This window comes from Amblyomma americanum, chromosome 5 (genome assembly GCF_052857255.1).
Source record: "Amblyomma americanum isolate KBUSLIRL-KWMA chromosome 5, ASM5285725v1, whole genome shotgun sequence".
In the NCBI taxonomy this organism is placed as follows: domain Eukaryota; kingdom Metazoa; phylum Arthropoda; class Arachnida; order Ixodida; family Ixodidae; genus Amblyomma; species Amblyomma americanum.
In genome coordinates, this window is record NC_135501.1 from 171,275,702 (window position 1) to 171,290,512 (window position 14,811).

The 14,811-nt window shown below is 46.7% G+C and overlaps 1 protein-coding gene across 1 annotated transcript; it reads left to right on the forward strand.

The window, feature by feature from the left end:
* Positions 1-4,158: 4,158 nt before the first annotated feature.
* On the forward strand, positions 4,159-6,136 carry LOC144135288 (uncharacterized). Its single transcript, XM_077668001.1, has 3 exons — positions 4,159-4,236; positions 5,552-5,833; positions 5,960-6,136. The coding sequence occupies exons 1-3, from the start codon at positions 4,161-4,163 to the stop codon at positions 6,025-6,027; spliced, it is 426 nt and encodes a 141-aa protein (XP_077524127.1). The 5' UTR covers positions 4,159-4,160; the 3' UTR covers positions 6,028-6,136.
* Positions 6,137-14,811: the final 8,675 nt, after the last annotated feature.

Genomic DNA, 14,811 nt, shown 5'->3' on the forward strand with positions numbered 1-14,811 from the left:
ACGCCCGCAGTACACGGCAGAGTGGTACAAGCAACAGTTCAACTACTAGGTATTGATTATTTTAGATCAAACGCTGTGTGTTTTTTGCGTCTCTGTCGTGCTCCATGTTCTTTGCAATGCTTCCAATTAGAGCGCCACAGTCAAAGCCCTCTGGACTCGCTACCTTTTTACTGCTTCAACGCTACCTGCACAGATCATGAGCTGCCAATTTTATTATCACACCAGTTCTGGTTTCCAGCTTTCACATTTGTGCACTGTTGTTCCTGGTGCAGATTTTTTGGCTTACCTCTGGGGGGGCCGATGATTATATCATTCTGGCCGTGCTCCGACAGCAACGTCTCCCGAGCTCGTCGCTGTCCCTACAACTGGCTGCTAGCATAGCGTCATCATGGGCAAGTATATTTCTAATGCAGAATCGATCAAGAGGTTTCCGTTATTACATTTCCAAACATTTCCCTTTTATATCCATTATTGTCGTGCAAAAATTTTGAAAATTGGAAAATTGTAATATACTGTTGTGGAAATATTAAAGGTAATGGTTCATTCGTATGATATGCAGCAAAAACTTTCTTTTACAGCCTTTCCATCTATCGCATCGAACAGTTAAGGCTGCCATAGAAATCAATTCGGAACGCTTTCGACGATAGCAAAAACTTTAATAGAAAAAATGCAATAGTGCCGTCGGGTGATTATACATACATATTGGTTGTAATAGTGAAATGTTACATTATATGAAAAAATAGCGCTCATAAACAGCTTCCCGCTTAAAAAAGTTTTTCTCTAGAATTGTTGGGCATGTACTAACGCGAACGAAACTAACGCGAACAACAAGGCGTCTACACGCTCTCAGTTCGAATTTCTTTTCATCGCGCTTTTACTTGTATGATGGCAAAAAGACGCTAGAGCCGCCCTGGAATGTGTCAGTGACGGCTGTAGGGTCTCTTTGTCATCACCCAAGAAGAAACGCGATGCAAAGAGTTTGGAACAAACAGAGTGTAGGTGCCGTACATAAGGGAGGCATGCCCTCTGCAGCAGTTTGGTCCTTTAAAGCGAGATTAGCTGCTTTGGTATTGATTGACTAGGCCTAATTTTAATAACGCATTCCGAGCCTAAGAACTGAGGTGTAACACCAATTTGACAACGCAATCTAGAGGATGCCATCTTCCTGAATGCCTCAGTTTTGCTGTCCCTATCGGCGAGTCCCATTTGCACTAACACTTGGTAACTGCTTTTCTTTCTAGGAGACGCATCAGGGTTTCAACCTGGGTTGCTCCTCGCAGAGAGGTCTGGTAAGTGTCTCCACACGGTGGACTGGGCGTTGAAAATAAGACACCTCAAAATGTAGAGGGTAGTTACAGGTACCACGTGTGTTCCTTATGCAATGCAGCGCACATTAAAACGGGACACTAAGAAGAAAAGACTGGAAGAACACGACCGCTATTGGGTACTTAACTACACTTCATTTCTCGTTCTTTGGGATCCTTTATACGTCAACTTCCACGCCCGCTCAAGTTTGCCAGTCTGTTCGTTTCTTCTTACTGTTCCTTGCTGTGCGCTGTAGTACGTAACGACCAACCAACTATCCCCGTGCTGTACGCTACTGAAGACGTCTAGGTCAGCAGGCTTGCTGAATTCGCGCCTGTTAACACAGCGCATTAAAGGTGACGCCAGGATAATTCCTGTAGAGCCTGAAGATAACTGAAGATCGTAAACTAAATCGATTATGGAGCTCCGAGTCAAGAATAACGCACTATTTAGCGTGGTAAGGCCAAATGCGAATTAGGCGTGCTAGCAATTCGGTTTTCATTTCGGTTTCCGTTTCTACTCGAAGCATGGTTCTTGAAGCCAAGCAGGCGTCAAAGAAAGGTCGGCGAAATTGGTGACATATATGAGTATAGGTAACGAAACAGAAATACAAAATAAAATTGCCCAGCCCACACCGCCTGTGAAATCCGTGACAGTAGGCATTTGTGCTAGCGCACTAAAATTTGGGGGGGGGGGGGGGGGGACTCAGGGCGTGGATTAACACCACCACGATGGGAGAACACCGCCCGTGCATTGTCCGTCGTCACCCCCTGTTTCACCGAATGGCTTCGACCTTGCTGACGACATTCTTTCCATAGCGGGTGACGGACCTTCGTGAGACTTCTGTTACACGTTCTATTATCGCATTTGGCGAAGCGTGCGCCCCGATGACTCTCCATATGTGTGTTTTAGTCCGTTTTCTCCAGCCATAAAGTGAAGGGAATTCTCCAATAAGTGCTACTGTGTAACGTTCTTTTTATGCGAAAAAAACAGCGCGATCCTCAAATTCGTGTTTTCTATTTTTATAACTGACCAAAAAAAGTCAATTAACCATTGCTACACCACCAAACCAGAACGTGTTCATTGCATCGGATGTTAAGGCATGAATTCCATCGTCATTTCTTACGACTAGAAGCCCGTTCATGCTCCTATACACGCCACCACTGTATTGTTGTAGTTTAAAACTCTGCAATTTAACTTAATTTTTTTCCAAATGAGGCGTGCATAATTGTGTTACGTACGGAACCTCACACAATTTTTTTTTCATTCCAGTCATAGAAGACAGGTAAGTGTTTGCTTAGCCACATAAAGCGTTACTGCGGAAAAACCATAGATAAAGTGAGAGCGTGTGTCCTCATAAGGCACCGTTCAAATTACATCTCCCAGCCCGCGTGGCTGTCGATGTCGTGACGGCGAGTGAAATGGCCGTACAGTGGTAACTTTTGCATCGTTGTAGTTAGAGTTACTGCTCAAACGTTTAAGCGCGTTAACATGGCGCATACGCATGGATGCGCCAGCGAATTAGTGTGTAGAGGGAGAAAAACCTTTCATTGCGGATAACTGGCACAGAAATCTTCATTCGTCAATTACCGTATATGCGCAATGCATATGCACACCAGATCCTGTAGCGAAACTGCTTCATGGACATCATGGTAAAATGAGCCCCAGGAAGGCCTCGTATCGCCCTCTATCGGTAAAGTGTGTCCCCTTGAGATTTTAAACCTTTAGACCACGCCGGCCACGATGTGGGTGCAGTTCCAGAGTGGCACAGGTGTCGTCAGCTCTTTGTGACACCGGTGTAAGGGCCTTGCACTATGGACAGAATTACCTGCAGGACATGTGATACAACGTGCGTGATTTCAAAAAGCTTTGTTTGCGTCACCTACATTTGCACCTGTCATTTGGACAAATGTGGAGAGTTTGGAAGTCGTGAAGCGCGCTGGCAATACTATCACAGGAATTAGGACGATGGTGACGACATGGGCTACCGAGTGGGGCATGCAGCATTTAGTATCCCCTCTTCGTGTCAGTGAAGGGCTAAATTAAACAATTTTTCATGCCAAATGCCTCTAACAGTGCTCCTCAATTAGCATTGGCAACTACTTGTCACATATTATATTACGAAGCCTTCCCATCCCATCAGGTTCCATAATTTTATTTTTCCACATGACCTTTCACACCCTTCGGCGGCATTTATTTTCCTCCTGCAATCCACATTGTCGCCTTACGAGAACGACAGTTATCTTTCCTCCGCATAACTTCCCCACAAAAGATAATTTCCTTAGCTGGCTTTGCGCTAGGACAACATATGCGAGAATTCCGTAACCACCGCCACTCCGTTTAATAACGCTGACACTAACGCGATATTTTATTCCTCAGTTATATTTCGTGTTCATCGCTGCGCTGTTCCCAAGTTTCTAACTCTATGTGCATTCTAGTTATATAATGAAAATACTGTACCTTCCTTTGAGCAACATTGAAAGCTCCTGATTAATGCACTCCGACCCACCCTAACATACTCCCTGCTTTCCTTCTTATGGTCAGCATCTCCAGTGTTTTCCTTGTGGTAGATAGACATTCGTAAGGGTAGGAAATAAAGATGTGTAGGATAGGGTTCTCCCCGTTAGAAAGAGCAGGCGGCAGGGAATGACAGAGGGGGTCTGAGCCTTAAACAGGGAGACGTGCGGCTGCGCTTAAGTCTCGCCACGAGTGAATCAGATGCTTAAAGCTCCACCTTCAGTGTTTTCACACCGCATTACTCGTCGCCGCTGCCTTCCAAAGAGCTCCGCCCAACCACGTGAAAGGATATTTGGAACTAATCTTGCAGGGAGGACCACAACCACAGAACGAAGATCATGGCTGTCATTTTCTGCCTTCTGCTGCTGGGCTTTACGGGACTCGTTACCTACACCGTGTGGACCACGATCGATGGTGGGAACCGCTTCAACAAGACAATTGTCAAATGGAGAGTGTGCATACGCAGGACGTCAAAAGAAAGCACATACTATGATATGGCCATGCAGCGCTCGCATCAAGTAAAGTTTGTTTCTTCTGGGTAAACCAGCTTCAGTTTTGAGTTAAGGCCATCCTTCACTTTGTATTTCGAGCGTCCCTATACTGCTCCTTTCAAAATGTAAATCCAACAATCCCAAGCAACTCCACCATCTTCGCATAGAACCTTCGATGGAGGTGAAATTCTACAGGCCCGTGCGCTGTGCAATGCCAGTACACGTTAAAGAACCCCAGGTGGCCGAAATTTCCGGAGACCTCCAATACGGTGTGTCTGATCGCATGAGTCGCTTTGAGACGTTAAACCCCCGTAAACCAAACCAAACCAAATACTTCCAGTTAAGACTGCCACGCCGCCATAAACTATGTCATTTGCGACTTCTTGTACAGATGGCCACCGGAAACGTACTTCAATTGATAAAACCAGCAATAATTAGACTCCTTATTTCAGTTCCAACCCCTTTTTGAATTGCAAAAAGGGGGCAGTTTGCGTAGTCGTAGGCGTAAGCTAGTGATTACATCGAAGCAGTATCTTTGACAGCTGTCAATATGGCCGTGCAAACCTCCACTTCTTCCGAATGATCAAAATTATTTTTGCAACTCGCACCAAATGGGCATGTAGCGAGAGACTGCCCATTTGGTGGAACAAACAGGACCGTGAAAAAAAGTTTTTCAAGCAGTAAAAGTAGCCACCGATATACTCCAGGTGAGTAAGTCGAGAAAAGCTTTTGTTCAAAACGTCATCTGTAATGTAACCTTAGTTATGATAATGTTTTTTAATAAAGATGGGCAGTTGTGTTCATAGCCCTCCACGGCACCAGGACTTTTTCGGTTACATAAGGTTGGGCCAGACTCCAAACATATGACTGCAAAGAAGCAGATCACCAGACTACTGGAAACCGCTAGATACCAGGGCCACTAGAGGTCAAACTCCGCCCGCTTCGAATCCGAGTTTAATGCTCAAAACACGAATCTACCGTTGTTTTCGTGCGCAAAATGTAGTGAGTGTTGCTAATGTCTTCATATGATATAAAGTTAAACAAAACCGTAATTCGCCTTATTTTCAACATGTGCCGCGAGGAAGTGGTTTTGACCTGTCCGGAAAGGCGACAGCTAAATCCCGAGAGCCCAAACGACGGAACGCGAAACAACGCTCCGTGCTCTTTTCAAAATAATGTCTTCCAGTTCTAGGCCTCGTGCCTGTGAGTTACATCCTACTGTCTAAAATGTAACGCAGATGCCGACACCCTGGACATCGATGACGTGGACGGCGACAAGGCTACGCAAATCACCTACAGGAGTGTACAGGGCACCCCCACCCCAAGAGTCGCTCCGTCCACGCAATCTGAACATCAAGACACAACTCTAAGCCGCTCTTCGACGCTGTCAGTAGGTGAAGATACTACGTCATCCGGGCCAGGCATTCTGACAACCCTGCCAACGGATCCGGGTTCAAATGGTGGAGGAGACGTTCCAGCACCACCAGTGTCGCCTCATCTCTTTCCTCCACAGCCGTCCGGTGAGTGTGTTATTCCAATCACCTCATTACCAAAACGGGTACTGATAATTTCGGAGGCAAGCAAGGAACAAGAGAAAGCGGTGCCTTCACCCTTGCGACTTGTGTCAATTGCGCGTTTCCACGCAGTTCTGCGACTTCGCCCTTCTGCGGAACACCTTGCATGGTCCAAAGCCACGCGACCCCCATCTGCATGACCACCTCAGCAGATGCGTGCCGAGGACAAAGACGTTGGACAGCATCTGCTAGGGATTCCAGTGGGCGGCAAGCTCTCCCTGCTCAGTGGCGTTGAAAACCCCTCCCAACCCCCCCCACCCCCAACTAAGAAAAAACGCCTCTACTGTGTGTATATGATACTGGGCAATGCTGCCCGCTCTGATCGTGACAGAACTGCTTCCGACGTATTGCGAGTTCTGCGGCTGTGTCTACATCTTTTCTTGCAACTCTTATTACTGCTACGCTCACACTACATTGTTTATGTTTTGTATGGCAATGTTTTATGTTTCGCAGTGGAATTTGCATAAGATGTGAAGGCCTTACCGGCGAGTAGTCCGTTTTTCTCCTTTAAGTGTAAGCCCCAGGATTATACCTATGGCTGTTATGACAGCATCACATATATCAACTCGAACACGTGAGCGCTATTCATTGATATTATTTCCACTACCCTCAATAATAAATTGCCATGCTCATCGGATCGTTGCGAATGACTGCTGGCAGACTCCAAAGGTTTGCCTCAGTTTTGCACGTCATATTCATTCACTGAAGGGACGAGTGCCGTACATCGCGCGCAAGTGCTAACTCAGGGACGATTTTGTTGTTGTGTGCCCAAAAATTTGTGAGCAGTTTGTGATGAAAATTATATTAGCTGGGCTACATTCAGCAGAGGACAGAAGGCTTGAGCTGAGGTCGGGCATTAGGATTGTTGTGCACCCAACTCCAGCAAAATTTGTAATCTCAACTTCCCACTTGACTCTACGGCGCACTCAGCTACGTTTGTCTTCTGTTTTTATTACCAGGTGCGCTTGTGGCCGCTTTCCTAAGGTAACACAGGAGCCTCATTGACATCTAGACGACAGTTCCGGAAAGCGGCATACACGAGCAAATAACTTGATTCAAAGACTCAGTTTCAGTAATGCGCGAAGCTAACCTTGTGTGCGCCCCAGCATTTAAAATTAAGAGCTCCGCCAACCACACATCTGAAGCACATCGAGAGAAACGAAAAAACAACGTTATTTCTAGCGCGGTGGCACGCTTAACAGAGTATAGACACCTAATTTTGGTGGCATTTTTTCACCTCTGCAAAGATGCGCAATACACTACTACGTATTATTCACTATATGGTTTTCGCCTGCAACAGCCAAATAATTTATAATCGAATTTTTCTGCTATGCTGTTTCGGATAGCTGTGACGTCAAAGTAGGGTTGCCATGACTTTATGCATGAAAAAACGTCGATATAATCGTTGCTTCCTCGTTTTAATTCACTAGAGTGCTGAAGCCAGCCTTCGTCAAGAGCCGAAATATTGCAGTTTTTCCACAGCTCACGTGACCTACAGCCACACACTAACGTCACTGACGTCGTTCGGCTGCTGAAACCGAAACCTAGGCAGCACAAGAAAGAAATTCGATGATAGATTATTTAGCGGTCGTAGGAGAACACCACCTCGTAATCCATGTGTAATAATGCCTTAGGCATCGTTACAAACAAGAAAACACGCAGCCTTTAAGACATCTAAAAGCCCACATGAGGGTCGCTCAGCAGCCTCGGGAATTAAGGCTTTGTCATCCTTCTTCTCTTTGGGAACTACGAAGGGGGACTATTTTCCGACTGAACCTAAGCCACTGCAATTGATGGGAAGAGGAAGAGTAATAAATGAATTTTGCCTTTCGATCTGGTCTCCTCGTTTCAAAACCGCACGGCTGGCTGCAACAGAAGCTGGCACTTTGGCACAAAACATCCCAAACATTCTCACCTTGTAAAAGGCCAACGACTATTCGATGAAGCCCGCACACACTGTATGCTGTGCGAAGGGGCTGCATACTTGTCATAACTTGGTTGTGTACGGCGGAACTCGCTTTGCTGCCTGATGTTAGTTTAGGCGGGCTTCAATGCTACACCAAGAGGGAGCAGAAGACAAGAAAGCTTTAGTCAGTTTGTGGCTAGGAGGAATATCCGTAAACAACAAAAAGCCTTGACTGACGCCTCCAAAACTGTCACGCCAGTGAGAAGAACATGAAATATACTCCGCGTTTTAACAGCACAGTGCTGTGCTACTCGGCGTTGTGAAAGTGTGTGCCTTCTCTTGTCATGTGTTTCTGATCGACCTGTTTGCAGGGCACCTGACAGGCACGCCAGGAGGCTGCTGATCGGATTACAAATGCGGGGAGCCAATTTAGCTTAACAGTAAACGTGTTTTTTTTCTTGCTTCGCTGCTGCCCGCTTACCCGAGCCCAAATACACATATCAAACAAAAATAGATAATTAGATCTGATGTTTCGTTCTCAAGCACGCAACAAATGGTTACGTCGTTAAATCGCACGATAAAACTACAAAAGATCGATATGTTATTGAAGTTTAATCGCACGTAGGCGCGATATGGCTACCAAGAACACACTCCTTCTGAAGAAACTGAAATAATTCATATCACAAAGAAAAATCACCATGGCATTAGTAGATCCTAGATATGTTCGTGAGATGAGCACTGGCTTTGCTCAGTGCTTCTTGATGGCTGCGCGCAGTCTTCATTCATTCCTTCTTTTTTTTTGTATGACCACTTGCCACTCTTGTATCTTTCAGGTCTTTTCTCACTTAAACGCAATGTTTTGGGAATAAATGCCTTATTGAGAGATAACGCCCACTCCAAAACTCTATAAACATTTCTTCCGCACTTCCTCTGCTCTGTTTGGCGCTACGAATCGCTACCAACTCGCCCAACTGACTGCACTGCTAAGCGTAGTAGCTGAACAGCTGAATAGCGACCGTCCAGTTTGCGCTTGTAACGAGGGGTAGCAGGTGTATAAGACGTTCTGAATGAAGATTGCGGAGAAAAAATACATTGCAGTGGTGGTGAATGAGAGTGTTTACTTGGGCCTTATAAAATACCAAAATTTCTTTAGACAGTCCACAGACTGCCCATAAATTTTCTCTTTAAATTTCATAAACTCTCTATACATAAATCCCACATACTAGTGTATAGGCAATATAAACCCTGTATACAATCTATAAACAATATTTAGATGGGAATACACCTGTCGTGGAGCTTTTTTCCGCAGAGTGTTTGCAGATTAAATTAAACAAAACAAAATATATATTGTCAGGACTCGGTAGAACCCCGAGGAGAGTTGAAGGTAACACGGTTTACTGGTTAACCAGAAAAAGTCCCTGCGCACTTCAGCTTCTTCTTCTTCTTGCCTCGCGCTCGTAGAGCAAGTCTTCATCTTTGGCGTCTTCTTGCATGCGGCATTTGCCCCCCTCCTCAGGAAGCATCGGCTCGATGGTGACAAAAGGAAGTAAGAGGTCAAGATCGGTCCAAGTAGTACGGCTTCATATGTACAACATGGACGACTTCGACTTGTTGCTGGCGTCGCTTGGATGTCGATAACTCGTCCGGCGCCACCTCATACGTGACGTCGGTTAAACGTCTCAGCACAACATAGGGCCCGAAGTACCGCCGCAATAATTTTTCGGAGAGTCCACGACGGCGAATAGGCGTCCAGACCCACACTTTGTCGCCAGGTTCATACATGACATGTCTGTGGCGAAGATTGTAGCGTCGTGCGTCAGCCTCCTGCTGAGTACTGATGCGCACACGTGCTAGTTGGCGAGCTTTCTCTGCGCGCTGCGCGAATTCCTCGGCGTCCTGATCGACATCGTCGCCATCGGCATTCGGGAGCACCATGTCATCTAGCATAGTTGTCACTGGGCGGCCATGAAGAAGGCTGAAAGGCGTCATGCGAGTGGTGTCTTGTTGTGCCGTATTATAGGCGAACGTGACGTAGGGAAGAATTTCGTCCCAATTCTTGTGGTCTACGTCCACGTACATACAGAGCATGTCTGCGATTGTCTTATTGAGGCGTTCCGTCAATCGATTGGTTTGGGGGTGATAGGCCGTCGCTTTACGATGAGTGGTACCGCTGAGGCGGAGAACGGTTTCCAAAAGCTCGGCCGTAAAGGCAGTTCCTTGGTCAGTTATAATGAGTGCCGGAGCGCCATGCCTGAGGACAATGTTCTCAACGAAGAACCGAGCTGCATCGGCGGCGGTACCCCTGGGCAGAGCCTTTGTCTCCGCGTAGCGAGTTAGATAATAGGTGGCGACAATTATCCATTTATTCCCGGCAGTAGACGTCGGAAATGGTCGCAGGAGGTCCATGCCAATTTGCTTGAAAGGTGTCTTTGGCACTTGAAGAGGGTGGAGTAGACCGGCTGGTTTTTCAGGGGGTGATTTACGACGTTGGCAGTCTACGCACGTCCGTACATAGCGCTTCACTGTCGCCGGTAGTTTCGGCCAGCAGTATCCGCGCTGTACTCTAGCCAACGTGCGGGTGTAGCCTAGGTGGCCGGCGGTTGGCTCGTCGTGACACGCTTGCAAGACTTCCGTGCGAAGAGCTGTTGGACGACGAGTAGATGACTGTTCCCCCCAGGACGGAAGTTCTTGTAAATTACGTCCTTGCGAAGAAAGAATGACGAGAGGCTGCGGGCGAAAATCTTAGGCACATCCGTAGTTCGCTTCTCCAAGAAACCAATAAGAGGGAGCAATTCCTGGTCCTCTCTCTGCTGTTGGGCAAGAGTTGCGTCATCTATGACTTCTAAAAAAGCAGTGTCTTCATCGGTCATTGTGGAGGGTCCGACTGGTGCTCGGGAAAGGCAGTCAGCATCCGCATGCTTCTTTCCGGATTTGTAAATAACCGTCATGCCGAACTCTTGTAACCGAAGGCTCCAACGCGCGAGTCTCCCTGAAGGGTCCTTTAAGTTCGTCGGCCAACAGAGAGAGCAATGGTCGCTAACGACTTGAAAGGGGCGAGCGTACAAGTAAGGGCGGAATTTCATAAACGCCCATACAACTGCAAGGCATTCTTTTTCTGTTGCCGAGTAGTTCACTTCAGCTTTAGACAGAGTCCTGCTGGCATAAGCAATCACTTTTTCCACACCATCCTGGCGCTGCACCAATACAACACCTAAACCCACATTGCTTGCATCGGTACGAAGCAGGGTAGGGGCGTCGTCATCAAAGTGCGCCAGGACAGGTGGCGTCTGTAGGCGGCTCCGGAGTTCATTAAAAGCTTGGTGCTCTTCTTCACCCCAGCGAAAGACAGCGTTGTCGCGTGTCAGTGAACTTAATGGCCAGACAAATCGTGAGAAGCCAGCAATAAATCAAAGGTAATAGGCGCAAAGCCCCAGGAAGCGCCTGAGCGTCTTTTTGTCCGTAGGTGTTGGGAACTTGGCGACTGCGGAGAGGTTTCGGGATAAAGCCAGGCACCTTCTTGGATAACAACGTGTCCTAAGAATTGCAGCTCCTCGTAACCAAAGTGGCACTTCTCGGGTTTTGGTGTGAGGCCCGCAAATCGTATGGCCTGAAAAACCGCTACCAAACGGCGTAGATGCTCCTCGGAGGTTGCCGAAAACACGATCACGTTGTCAAGATACACCAGGCATGTTTCCCACTTGAGTCCTGAGAGCACAGTGTCCATCAGCCTCTGAAATGTTGCTGGTGCCGAGCATAAACCAAATGGAAGAACCTTAAACTCATACAATCCGTCAGGAGTGATAAATGTTGTATTCTCCCGATCCCTCTCATCTACTTCAATTTGCCAATATCCACTTTTCAAATCCATTGAAGAGAAGTAACGTGCATTTCGTAGCCGATCAAGGGAATCATCGATGCGAGGGAGGGGGTACACGTCTTTTTTGGTCACTTGATTGAGCTTGCGGTAGTCAATGCAAAATCGTAAGCTGCCGTCCTTTTTTTTAACAAGTACCACGGGGGAAGCCCAGGGACTCTGTGAACGGTTTACTGGTTTACCAAAAACGCTTTACTGGCGGTTTACTAGGCGAAAACGGTTTACAGGTTAAACAGAAAAAGTCCCTGCGCAGTTCGGCTTCTTATTCTTCTTGCCTCACGCTCGTAGACCAAGTCTTCATCTTTGGCGTCTTCATGCATGCGGCAATATATTAACGCAATATAATGTGTAAGATGTCTATAGGCTATTTTTGTACGGATATAGGCATGATTTTGTAACGGGAGGAGAACCTGAACAAGAGAAAATGCGATGCAGGAAATGAAGATGGAAGTATAGCACGGGCCACAACCAACCAGGGGTGACGAGGAAGATGATGATGACAAATTCGAAACTTTTTTTAGAAACCCGGCGTGAAAAACGGTCGTGGAACGTTTTTAAGGAACTGTTTCACGGAGGAAACAGCGTCAACACCAAAACGAATTAATGTTTCAATGTCGACATCGCATTTACGTTGGAATTTGATTTATATTCGTGATATATGTTTTTCCTGTCCTCTCTTCTTCCTTTCTACGTCCCATCTGTCTCGAGACTTGATAGCAGTGTACGTCCGCAGGCGCGCACTCCCGCCTACGAGGAAGAAGACAACTTGGTTGGGACGAGGCAAGGCGCGCAGGTCCGTTCAGCTTGTCGATCAGCCTACGCGATATTTGCTCTGTTACCTTGTCTCCACCCCCCGCCTTTGTCCTATCGACTAACCGTCATCTTGGCCTTCTTCCAGGAGGGCCCTAAGCTCCACCTTCCTGGACGTAGCCCCTGCGCCGATTCATCCTCGGGCGGCGCCTTGCCAAACTGCAGCACACGTGAGCAGAACGTCGTCTTCTGACCGCTGCGTGTCGGGCAGTGGCGAGCGCTCACGCGATTCTTCATTCTAGCCGCTAATCAGACGGATACCGGTAGAGATAAGGGCACATATTTGATTACCTGCACACAAAAATGGCAAGCATACCCGGTGTGATTCAGAGTATTAAGAACATGGGCATAGGAAGCATAAACACAGAATACGGATCATTTTTGCTTTCTTTTGTAGCGAGAAATTTATGGAAGAAGTTGACAAATAGCATTACGCAAACATGTTTTCAGTGATATGAAACCACCTTGCGAAAACAAGCTTTCATTTTGCCGTAGGACCACAATAACTCACCATTGCGCTTTTGTAGTAACCAACATGTATTTTCTACTATAACTGCCGATTATTCACTGGAATATGTGGCCATTATATCCGAAAGATGTATTTTTGTACCTATCTTTTTGTTTTCGCGTTATGTATCGCCGAGGCTGAAAAAATATCAGAAGTCTAACCAAAGTACGCTTTCTACAACTCAGCTCGAGTTCTGGGTTAGCATTTGTATAAAAATATTGCAACTGCGTATATTCTGTCAATAAATAATCAAGGAACGAATGAAGGAAATTGCGGTTTTTTTGCTTAAAAACACCTCACTGAAAGCGCTCAATGCAGTGCAGAGTCGGGAATTCTGTGATGCGGGCATCGCTTTAGTGCCTTGCCACGAAGCTGGCGTCCGTTCTTATCAGGTCGAATTGAACGAAAGACTCCTTACTGTCGCATGCCCTCTAGAATGATTAAATGGCCAAGTAGAAGATTTGGAAAGTGATGACCGCACGCTGTTGAATATGCCAAGAGCAGTCTCTGCACCCGCCACTGGTGAAGCCGCAGCGATCTGGAAAGAACACGGTAAGAAAGAGGGCGAGAAGAGAGCTAGCCTTAAAGGAAGGAAGTAGCATGGCATTGCTTGTACTTCTCCCTTCAGCTTAAAACATCGTCGTTGTGGTTCGCTCGAGCTTCAACTTTTCAAAGCTGTTGTCAGCAGGCTACGTGGCATTGGAGATATCCAACTCGAAACTCTGCCTTCAATTTTCGGCACATAAGTGCATGGTCCTGTAGCAGGAAGCTTTAAGAAGAGACAGTATACCGTTCTTAGGGTCCTGACTGGTGCGTCGGAGACTAGGAATTGTGCTGGTGCGCTGTATAGGGCGCTGATAATAAAATATAGTCTTTTAAAATAAATTGGGACAATCGATATTTCAGCGTTGCGCGTTTTCTGAAAACACTTTGACACTGTACTACAGTACAACGGTCAGCCTTAAAGGGCCTCTGAAACGCCTTCCGAGGAGAGCACATTAACTCATTTAATCACTGCACTGTGTTTCCATGAAAACTAGAGCCAAATATTACTCTTCTACACGCCGCAGACGACCCACAATCACGCGTCAAAGTTGGCGAGCCCTTCCCGGCGACTTTTTTATGCTCGCGCCCTCCTCCGTCCCCCGAATCTGCGTAGACAAAGCGAGAGGTGGCCATGGCCATTGGTTAGATTCTTTCAGACGTCATGCAGCTACCGTGGCCGCGGCCAATAAGCCGCTTAGCTCCGGCGGGTCGGGAAGCTCCGCTCCCAGAAGGGGGGTCGGCGAAGGAGCGCCTACCTTCCAGCGCGCAAAAAGTTACGAGAGGAGAGGGAAAGGCGCGAAGACGCTTAAATTCAAATTTTAACTACAGATAACTGAGCTTCTACGATGCGCATTTAAAAAATTCTTGCTGGACACTATTCGTGAAGCGGCGTGTTTCAATATCCCAGGTATGCCGCAACTTTATTAGAGCCCCCTTCACAGCCCCTTTAAAACGTCGTTCTAGATTCTATTCATGTGTAGAGAATCAATGCGCTCTGAGTGTCGCTTTTGTTTCGTGCAAAGGAGTTTGCATTCTTTCTCGTTACAGTCGTGATCACAGCCCTCTACACTCGATAACTTAGGGACTCTACATGGTATTACCATAAAAGCTCCCAGGCTGTCATAAAATCAAGAGTTATCTATGTCAACTCCAAAATGTTTGTGCAGGGTTTGCCTGGTACTGATTTTTCGAGTGGTCTTTGAGAGACAGCTGGCATTACTCATCAGATTGTGTCTGCCCCGCCTGTCAATTTCTTGCAAATGGATTGCAAGCACATCAAT

Excerpts from the sequence above, each read along its gene's own strand:
- LOC144135288 (XM_077668001.1), top strand. The coding sequence starts at position 4,161 with ATGGCTGTCATTTTCTGCCTTCTGCTGCTGGGCTTTACGGGACTCGTT. Across the intron at positions 4,237-5,551 it reads CGTGTGGACCACGATCGATG|ATGCCGACACCCTGGACATC; the intron begins GTGGGAACCGCT and ends AATGTAACGCAG. Across the intron at positions 5,834-5,959 it reads CTTTCCTCCACAGCCGTCCG|TTCTGCGACTTCGCCCTTCT; the intron begins GTGAGTGTGTTA and ends GTTTCCACGCAG.